At 42.0% G+C, this 11,055-nt stretch overlaps 1 protein-coding gene across 4 annotated transcripts in view; it reads left to right on the top strand.

The window, feature by feature from the left end:
• Positions 1–7,409, top strand: part of gpr63 (G protein-coupled receptor 63) — a 35,480-nt gene extending 28,071 nt beyond the window's left edge. For all 4 annotated transcript variants that reach the window (XM_008119318.3, XM_003215523.4, XM_016997265.2 and 1 more), the window contains one exon: positions 5,433–7,409. In XM_008119318.3, the coding sequence (XP_008117525.1) occupies positions 5,569–6,825 (1,257 nt within the window). In that variant the 5' untranslated portion in view covers positions 5,433–5,568 and the 3' untranslated portion in view covers positions 6,826–7,409. The remainder of the gene's footprint in view (positions 1–5,432) is intronic.
• The last annotated feature ends 3,646 nt before the right edge of the window (positions 7,410–11,055 follow it).

An 11,055-nucleotide genomic window follows, 5' to 3' on the forward strand; every position in this document is an offset into this window, starting at 1 on the left:
GTGCAAGGGGCTAAGGTCTTTAGCAAGCTTGACCTGCGGGGGGCGTATAACTTAATCCGAATACGGGAAGGTGATGAATGGAAGACGGCATTTAACACGTGCTTCGGATGCCACGAGTTCCGAGTCATGCCTTTCGGACTTTGCAATGCTCCTGCGGTCTTCCAGAGGTTCATGAACGATGTGTTTAGGGACCTAATTGACCAATTTTTAGTGATTTATTTGGATGATATCTTGATTTTTTCTAAGGACGAGAAAGAACATCGTCAACATGTCAAGCAGGTTCTGCACCGTCTGCGGGCTAATGGGCTCTTCGCCAAGGCTTCCAAGTGCGTCTTTCATGTGCCTGAAGTGGAGTTCCTAGGTCATGTAGTGTCAGGTAGGGAACTTAAAATGGACCCACATAAGGTTGACGCCGTCAACTCATGGCAGGAGCTTAAGACTAAGAAGGATGTGCAAAGGTTCTTAGGATTCGCTAATTACTACCGGGAGTTTATCCCTAATTTTGCAAAGCTCACGGTGCCTTTGACGCAGCTCCTGCGTAAGAAACAGCCATTTGTGTGGGGGCGGGAAGCTCACGACGCGTTTTTACAACTAAAGTCTAGCTTTCAATCAGACAACATACTAACACATCCTGATGTTGACAAACCGTTCGTGGTAGAAGCGGACGCTTCTAGCTACGCGTTGGGGGCTGTATTGTCTCAGAAAGATTCCTCAGGGACCTTGCGTCCCTGTGGATTTTACTCGCGGCAACTAACACCATTCGAGCAGAACTATACCATATGGGAGAAGGAGTTGTTGGCGATTAAGGTGGCGTTTGAGGTGTGGCGGCACTGGCTAGAAGGGGCGCGGCACCAAATCGTGGTCAGGTCTGATCACAAGAATTTGGAGCACTTGCAAACAGCAAAAAAGTTAAACCAGCGTCAAATCCGATGGGCTTTGTTTTTCTCCAGGTTTAACTTCAAAGTGCAGTTCGTGGAGGGGAAGGCAAACTTGCGGGCCGACGCCTTGTCCCGCAAGCCGGAGTTTAAGACCAATGAGCAGGTAGTATGTCAGACCATCTTGCCTACTGCCTCTCTATGTGTTGTAGATAATGAGCTCGGGTTACATGACCAGATCCTTGAGGCTCAGAGGGACGATGTGTGGACTCAGGAGCAACTTATGCTGTTATCAGCAGGTAACCGTACAATACTGCCTCATCTACAAGATCAAGACGGAGTATTGGTACGCAGGGGGCAGGTCTATGTACCAGTGGGGGCCCTCAGGTTGGAGGTGATTAGAGCCCACCATGACGAACCCATGGCTGGGCACTTTGGCAGGTTCAAGACCGTGCAGCTTATCACCAGGAGCTACTGGTGGCCAAAGATGCGGCAAGACATTCTGCGCTTTTGTGACAGCTGCGCTGTTTGCCAGCAGAGTAAGACGCCTGTTGGGCGCCCTAGAGGTTTGTTGTCGTCTCTACCTGTTCCTGAGAGGCCATGGCAAATCATTTCCATGGATTTTATTTCGGATTTGCCTAAGTCTGGGGGTTATACTTGTATTTGGGTGGTGGTGGATTTATTTAGCAAACTGGCTCATTTTATTCCTTGTTCAACCATTCCGGCGGCCCCTACGTTGGCCTTACTGTTCACTAAACACATCTATCGTTTGCATGGAGCTCCCGAGGTGATTATTTCGGATAGGGCTCCGCAATTTGTGTCACGCTTTTGGAAACACTTCCATGAGTGCTTAGGTACTAAGTTAAACGTTTCTTCAGCGTTTCATCCGCAAACGGATGGTCAGTCGGAACGGGTTAATGGGCTCTTAGAGCAATATTTACGTTGTTTTTGTTTAGATCAACCCACTGCTTGGGTGAAGTGGCTACCGGTGGCGGAGTTCGCTTACAACAATGCGGTGCACACGTCTAGTCAGCATACGCCATTTGAACTAATGTATGGTTTTCACCCACGGGGAGGTGTGGCGCCGTCGACCAATGTGGTCTCTTCTGACCCTGTGTACCGCTCTTCGGAAATGGCTGCGTTGCATGATGTTGCCCGTCGCTTACTGTTGGAAGCTAAGGCAACGCAAAAGACTCAGGCCGATCGCCGCAGGCAGGCAGGGGAGGAGTTGGAAGAAGGGGATTTGGTGTGGTTGTCTTCCAAACATATTAAACAGGCTGGGGGAAAGTTTGCGCCTCGGTATTTGGGTCCCTTTCCTATCGTTAAAAAGATTTCTTCCGTTGCGTTTCGTTTGCGTTTACCGTCTAGTTTAAAGGTCCATCCAGTTTTCCATCGTTCACTGTTAAAATTAGATACCTCCAGTCGTGGTGGTGCTATAGCGGAGGGTATCACTGCCACCTCTCCGCCTTCGGGGGAGGAGGCCTTTGTGAGAGGGGATAGTGTTATGATTGAGCCTCATGGCTCTGTTACTGGCAGACGTGGGCGTAAGACTCCTCGAGAGTCAGATACTCTCGAGGAGCGAGAAAGAAAGAGACTGCGAGATATCTTTGCAGCACCATCTGACGAAGAGTCTTTTGAGGGGTTTACGGAGAGAATGGAGGAGGGGCTGGTTAGCTCGGAGGAGGATGAGATGGATTGGACTCGGGTGAGGGAGGAATTGGGTGCCACTGGCAATGATGGGATGGAAGATGAATGGGGACCTTCAGGATTAGACCCATGGACAAGCTGGAGGGATGGGACGGGATCCACAGCTGGGGATACTGTGGGGCGTAGTCAGAGGTGTTCCAGCTCTGATGAGGAAAGTGATGAGGAAACGCCCGGGTTAAGGAGGGCAGCTGATAGTGATGAGGATTTGTAACTGGCATAAAATGAGGCTTGGGAGCAATTGCAAATTGCGTTGGGCAAGGTAATCTGGACGAACGCTTGGGATCTGTGTGGGACGCTTTCCTGAAGACTGGTGTGTTTTCGTGTGCTGATACGTAAGTTGTTTTGGAATTTGGGGTCAGACGGCGGGAGGAATTGTGTGGGCTTTTGTTTGTGCAAACTTGTGCTTAATCTCATTAGCTTTGACCTTCCGTCGTCTTCTTGACGGACGCCATCTCCTGCTTTGGATTTCGGACTGAACTGACCACGGCTTGACTTCCCCCCTACTCGGACTTGGTGAAACTACAAACGTCTGCTTCTGGCTTGAACTGCGGAAAGGAACTGGGTCTACTCTACTGCTTCAATCCTCGGCTGATCTGTGTGTATTGGAAATCTTGCCTGCTGTGTGGAGGAGTGACTCAAGTTACTCAAAGCACAGTGCTGGCAGCAGAGAGGAATCTGCTGCCAATTAATTGCATTCTTTTGAACACTTTGTTCCCCGGCTTCTGTTTTGTTTATCCCCAGGCTGAAGCAAGCTGTTTTGTTTTTACCCGGATTAAACTCCGGTTTAATCCGGTTTATCTTTTGAACGTTTTTCCTTGCCCCTTTTTGCTTTTAAAGGCTAATACTGCCTGGCCCTTGTATTTTACGGGCATTTTGAGTTCTGTTATCCAATAAACTCTGTTATCTTTGATCTTGTGGCGTTCTGTCTTTGACAAAAAATACCTCTTCTCCTTCACACCTCAAGGCTTGATGCCAAAACACAGAGACACTGTTTATATAGTCCACTCCAACCTCCCTGGCTCTCTGTCATTGATTATGATATCCAGAGTCAAGGCTACAATCGGGTGTGAACCTACAGTTAATGAGTCCTCAAGGATTACAGATTCTTCTGAGAATGTATCACTGTATAGGTAACAATTAAATTAGAATCCCTTATATAACATGTTAAAATAATGCAGTTTCAAACAAACATAACAAGGCAATGGAATAAGATAATGGCAAAAGACATCCTACAAAAATGAAGAAAGTTAACCAGCGTAATAAATCCTACTTCGTAACAGCAATTCTGTAAAAACTTTGAACACAAACATTCTAAACATGAACAGTATAGATTACCTCTCTATACATGTAACATAAATAATAAGACTTAAAGCCCCAGTTATAGCCAAGTCTAGTCCTTGCACTTTACTACTGCTCCCTACCCAGAGATATAGTGCTCTATCTCATATTGCCCTCCATTGCTAATTTTGTCATCTGGCTTCTGCACTTTATCCATCAGCTCTGTCCTTGCAGCTGATTTGCACTAGCCCACCCACCCCTCAGAAGCGGTTTACTACTCAGTCCATTGGTGATTTGTTCGATGGTGTTTTATACTGTTATTTTATATTGTTCTGTTATAATGTTGTTTTATGAATTTTATTATGTTATCTATTATGTTGATTGGGTGTGTCCCCGTGTAAGCTGCCCCAAGGCCCTTCGGGGAGATGGAGGTGGGATACAAAATTAAAGTTGTTGTTGTTGTTGTTGTTGTTGTTGTAATTATCAGTGTGCACCATTATACAAATAATAAATAGCCAAAAATGATGAAGCTGAAACTGGCTAGAATATTGTACATCCTCATTTTAACCACTGAGAATTAGAATATTCAGTTTGTTAATCTAATGTAGTTCTCATTTTCTCTCAATTTATTACATTATTTCCTATTTTGAACCACAATTTTCACTAAGCACCCAAAACTAATATATTTCTCCTTATGCTTAAACCCATTAAAAAGCTTCACTAATGATGCATGCATTTTACTGGTTCTAATACACCGTTTGCGTACAAACACTGAATGTCCTTCAATGAAATTATCATTTACACCCAGAATTCTTAATTCTTTTGTGTTCCCATTTACTTGGTAATTTGCCTGTCCCTTTTCCTTGAATGTCTGTAGTGAAAACTGAAGTCTTAAGTTATTGCAATGCTAGAAATTGAGGAACTAAAAGAAAATTCCACGAGAAGGGATTTTTGTTTTAGAGGGCAACAGTCTCATATTACACATTTCCCATAGCTCTTCCCCTAAAAGTGATGTTTGTGAAAGAAATCCTCCTGTCTTTTAATAGGGATTATTGAATCTGGTGTATATTTTCAGTTTGCTGCCAGATGTGACACTTCCTTACAGATTGGCCTTGGATGGCATACCAGTCAAACATGGAGTAGCCTGGGCTGTTAGTTGCCATACAGCTGGAATATAGACCAGGTACTTTCACCAAATAGGCTGTACGATGTTCTACTATAGCATTTAAATGGTACCATTTAAATGTGAATGTAAACAATATTCAGCCAAATTCCGTGTTAATTCTATTTTGATCATTATCATCCCTCCACCCTCCCCTGTTCTGCATAGTGGTAAGAGATGCTTCTTTCACCTGTTGATCTTCCTTGCTTTGGTTAGAAATAAATGCCCACAGCTCTTTCATGATATCTGGTTATGTGTTTGTAACTTGACTCATTGTGCCTTGAACTATAGTTCTTCTCTCCCACTCTTTTTCAGAACCCACTGGGCATCAATGCTGTATGCCATAGCAATTGTTAGTAAAATCCAAAGAACTGTATTCACCATTATCATTTTGTTTTTCCCTCCTCCAGACCAAAGGGCTGCCACAATGAGTGAAGCGCTACTTTCCTCCTGTTGGATATGTAACTACAGTTTGGCCCATGGATCATGACATACTACCCTTATTAATTAAAATGCCTTGAAGCTTCGTTCTGCTCTGCTGAAGTGATGGTTCTTTCTGGAATGCTGACCCGTGCTCACTCTGCAATCCTCAATGCAACTTTCATTGTCTATGAAAATGCCTATGGAAATATCACCACTCCTTTCTTCTTGGTTCGTAGTGGTACAGTGCGGCCACTGAAATACCACTTAGGTGCCATGGTTACCACTGAGGCAACAGCTTTGACAGACAGCAGTACACCTGCCCTTCCTTTGCAAGACTTCAAGAACTTGAGCCTGCCATTTCAGATCATACTTTCTGCTGTCATGGTATTTATATTCCTAGTTTCTTTCCTTGGTAACCTTGTTGTCTGCCTCATGGTCTATCAGAAGACTGCAATGCGATCTGCTATTAACATTCTCCTAGCTAGCTTGGCTTTTGCAGACATGCTGCTTGCTCTGCTGAATATGCCTTTTGCTCTGATAACTATAATCACAACTCGATGGGTTTTTGGCGATACCTTTTGCAGAGTTTCTGCTATGTTCTTCTGGCTGTTTGTCATTGAAGGTGTTGCCATTCTGCTCATCATTAGCATTGACAGATTCCTTATTATAGTTCAGAGGCAGGATAAGCTGAATCCTTACCGTGCAAAAGTCCTTATTGCTGTCTCCTGGGCTACAGCCTTTGTAGTTGCTTTCCCACTCTCTGTGGGGAACCCAAGCCTACAGATACCTTCTAAAGCACCTCAGTGTGTGTTTGGCTACTCAACAAGCCCTGGCTACCGTGCCTACGTGATACTGGTGGTCCTGATCTCCTTTTTTATTCCATTCCTGGTGATGTTATATTCCTTTATGGGCATCCTCAACACGGTACGGCACAACGCAGTTCGCATCCATAGCTACCCAGATAGCATTTGCCTCAGTCAAGCCAGCAAACTTGGTCTCATGAGCCTCCAGAGACCCTTTCAAATGAACATTGATATGAGCTTTAAAACTCGTGCCTTCACAACCATCTTGATTCTGTTCATTGTCTTCATTATCTGCTGGGCCCCCTTCACCACCTACAGCCTTATTGCTACATTCAACAGCCACTTTTACCACAAGCACAACTTTTTTGAGATAAGCACTTGGCTTCTTTGGCTCTGCTACCTCAAGTCAGCATTGAACCCACTGATTTACTATTGGAGGATCAAGAAGTTTCATGATGCGTGCTTAGACTTGATGCCCAAGTACTTCAAATTTTTGCCACAGCTACCTGGTAACACCAGAAGACGTATCCGGCCTAGTGCTGTGTATGTGTGTGGGGAGCACCGGTCAGTAGTGTAAAACTTGGAACCATAGCTCTTTTCTGATGTATACTTGTCTTGGTGAATTTTTTTACATGGCTTCTTTAGCAGCCATATTTACAACTTTTAGTGTATAGTCCAGTAAAATGTCCAATTTCAAGAAAAATATTACAGTTGCTGCCGGAGTATAACTCAACAAAGTTATGGGCTAAAAAGTTTTAGAAAGCAGCCACAGTTTATTTTCTTTTCAGCAGACACGAGTTCAATTCAACATTTGCCTTGAATCCCATCTTGAGAGAAAGGTGGGATATAAATAATTACAGTTGTCCTTTCACATTTGGGGATTTTTACTTTTGTGGATTTGATTATCTATTTGATTTCAAATGTTATTTCTAGGAATCTCTAGGTCCTCCAGCATGACTCTAGTCAATTTCCTCGTCATACCGGAGGACCAAAGATTTCGAAAGATAACACCTCTTGTGATAGAAAGCTTAGAAATTCCTAGAGAGATATTTAGCAACTTCTTTTTTCATGGTTTTTCATTTTCTCAAGGGCTCTGTGCCCCTAACTCCATCAAATATGGAGGGCTGGCTGTAATTCAATAAATAAATAGAAAAAAATAAACATTCTAAATTCGGGTTGCCATTTCTGCCATGGGAGATTTCCTTCTTCTTCTCCAGCTCCTTGTACACATCCTACAATCTCTTCTAGAGAGTGTCCCAATGCATCGTCGGAGATGATTGGGGTGTATGCAAGGGTTGATATGGAGAAGAGCCATTCAGTACATAAGTACTGTCTGGTTTGTTGGCTGAAATATGCCAACAAACCAGAAGTCAACACTCTAGATCAGTGGTTCTCAACCTATGTGTCCCCAGGTGTTTTGGCCTACAACTCCGAGAAATCCCAGCCAATTAACCACCTGTTAGGATTTTGGGAATTGATGGCCAAAACATCTGGGGACACACAGGTTGAGAATCACTGCTCTAGATCAGTGGTTCCCAACCTTTGGGCCTCCAGGCTTCAACTCCCAGCAATCCCAACCAGCTTACCAACTGGAGGTCCAAAGGTTGGGAACCATTGCTCTAGATTAGAGTTTCTCAAACTGTTCTCCCCCAGATGTTTTGGATTTCAGATCCCATAATTCCTAACAGATGGTAAGCTAGCTGGGATTTCGGGAAGCTAAAGTTCAAAACACCTGGAGGAGCACAGTTTAAGAAACCCTACGACATGTAAAGATTTTCCTTACACATACCTGCAGCTGCCTATGGATTGTGGTCACTACCTCCAGGGTTCTGTGGTGAAGAGACAAAACTCAGTTTGATTTGTCAGGGTTGATGCTAAAGACTAGAGATCTGTTTAATTGTAGATGTTTTTAATGCTGCTATTTTATGGTTCATTGGCAGAATTGAAATCACATTCCTGCTTTATGCCAATGAAGTAGAGCCAAGAAATTTCTTATTTTCTTAAAATATCCAAGAGTTACAGTGATATGAAAAATAGAGTATAGCACCTCTGTGCACTTTACAATACCTTTTAGTTTGTGTGTATAAGTATTCTATTTTGTTTCATTCCTTCCTGTAAAAGTTTTGTTAATGAATCTCTTTCAGTAAATGACAACGAGCATTTTTTGTTTTTGATCTCACAGATTTACTGTCTCTCTTGAGTTTACTTGAATTTTAGAAGTATTTCATGCATATATTTCCACTGATAGTTTATATGTAACTCTCAGTGCAGTCCAGCTGGAACTCAGTAAGAATTAATCCTGTGAATTTGAAGGCTTGGTTTTAGTCGTGTTTTTCAGTGGAATATAGGTGTGAGTTAGATTTCTGTAGACTGGGCATGTTCTATGTCATAGGCTAAGCCCTGTTCAGCTGTATTTTAAAAAGTATCAGAATGTCAGGATCCAAAGAGCTGCTTTAGGAATATCATAAGCATGCTGTCCAGTAGACATTTTGACTTTTCTTTGAAATAACACTGCCTTATTTAATGTAACAGACTGCTTTTTGAAACAATTCATGATTTTAAAAGAAATGTATCATGGAGCAGATTGATGTGGTTATTGAACACACATCTAAACTTTGATTCAGATTAAAATAGATTCCCAAGAAGGAAAAATATGGAAGTACTTATTCCAAGATGGCAAGAGTCTTACAAGGTGAAAATGCTAACTTGTGATTTATTATAAATTGTAGCTATTAATAACACTGATTTCTTCAATAGAATTGACTTTTGGAGGAGTAACAAAATTAAAAAACGTTGAGTGAGAATGAACATTTTCTATACTCCCACTGGGAATGGGTTATGAACCAGCCCTGACATTTCTCTCTCCTTCCATTAGTCAAGCTTTTTTTGTGGAGTTGTATCAGCCACTACCTCTGTCTCTTGATATTTTCCCTCAATGCATCCATTCCTATTTGAGAAAAGATGGAAGGGAGGGTAGAGAAATAAATATTACTATCAAGAATCCTCTTAGAAGACTTATCTGTAATATGTTAAATGAATTTGAGTAATGTGAATGCATGAAAGCTATTTTTAGGTTTATTGTGTCTTATTGAACCACTCCCCTTTGGATTCTTTAATAGCAGCAAATGGCATTACTTGAAGCAATACAGTACTTCTAAAGGAGAAAAACAGTGAAGGTCTTTTAAAAAATCTGTGTGCTTTGAAGTAGGTCAACTGATTCAGAACGATCAGTTCGGGCTCGCTATTTTATTTTACTGTAAAAAAGATTTTCCATTTTGCGCCTCAGCAGTGATATAACTTCTTCTTTAAAATATTATTGCTCTCAATAAAGTAATGTGCCATTGCTAATCCCAATCCCATTGTTCTGTCTTCCAACATATTGTATCATAAGACTCATCATGTGTTCATTGTTTGAAGAGCATCTCTTGTAGAGTCATATTGCTGACCTTGCCTCCAAGACTAATGACTCCTTTCTTCCAGATAAGTGGTTCTCAACCTGTGGATTCCCAGGTATTTTAGACTTCAACTCCCAGAAACCCTAAGAGCTGGTAAACGGACTGGGATTTCTGGGAGTTGTAGGCCAAAACACCTAGGGACCCACAGCTTGAGAACAACTGCTCCAGATTGATTGAGGCATCTGATCTCAGAAACTTTTGGAGGTGGACCTCACTGCCCACAGATGTTAATTGCAGCTGGAATGCTAAATTCATAGGTGTCTTGCATGGACTTTCTCAGCTCCCTTGTCTGTTGGCTAGTGTTCCAGTCTCAGTGAATAGGACTAAGCAACTCCAGCATCAAGGCCCCAATATTCCTTTCAATTTGGGACCCCTTTGGGGAGAGAAGAGCCTATATGTGCAGGTTCTAATAATACCTGAAGAAAGGTGCTAGGTCAGATACAATCAGTTTTAAGACTGTTGTTTATCATAGGTTTATCATGGAGAGAGAGAAAAATGATGTCCCCAAGAAAATGGTATGCCTATAATCTAGAAATGCATTTTAAAGAATAAGTGTGGGGATATATGTTCCTTTAAGTTCTTAACAGTTAATGCATTCTTGGATTGGATTTTCCCCCATTACATTCTTTTTATGCATAGAAATTTTGAGCAACAGATCAGCATTCAGAGCATATCTTTATAAAAAATTTATGGTTCTTGTGTTAAATGGCAGTGGATGGTATGCTATGGTATAAATGGGTGCTTGACAGAAAATGGCAAATAAATTGGATGTGACTTTTCACCCTGCATAGTTTTTCATCTGCCATATTTCACTAATTGTTCACAGTGAGCTAAGGAATTTGAAGGGCATTGACATTACAGAGAGGAAAGGCAAATCTCTCATTACAATCAATACAAGGAGATAGTCCTTGGACACAAGATTGAGCATTGCCTTGGTTCAGTTCAAAGTTATGTTAATTGCTTCTTGCTCCAGTTTAAGTGTTCTAGTTTGAGTTAACAACCCTCTTAACCCCTTTGGAAGACAGAGCAAGATTGTATTATTGCTATGCACCTAAATTTACAAGAGAAGAATTTGATATTTGGAACAGACTGCATGTGTACAGTACAGTTATATCATTCCCATGACATAGCAATTATTGTAGCTCAATTTAAGGAATTTGGGATTTGTAGTTTACATATATTCTTAGCCATGTGTCTAGACAGGAACTAGGCTTGCTAGCAACTGACTCTAGACTCAACCTCCCTGCATTTCATTATATGGAGATTTTTATGTGTAGAAAGGGATTAAGTGATATGAAGCTGCTATAACCATACAGTCTAGTTACACCCTAAGACAGTGGCTCTCAACCTGT

The sequence above is a fragment of the Anolis carolinensis genome, chromosome 1 (genome assembly GCF_035594765.1).
Source record: "Anolis carolinensis isolate JA03-04 chromosome 1, rAnoCar3.1.pri, whole genome shotgun sequence".
NCBI classification, from domain to species: Eukaryota; Metazoa; Chordata; class Lepidosauria; order Squamata; family Dactyloidae; genus Anolis; species Anolis carolinensis.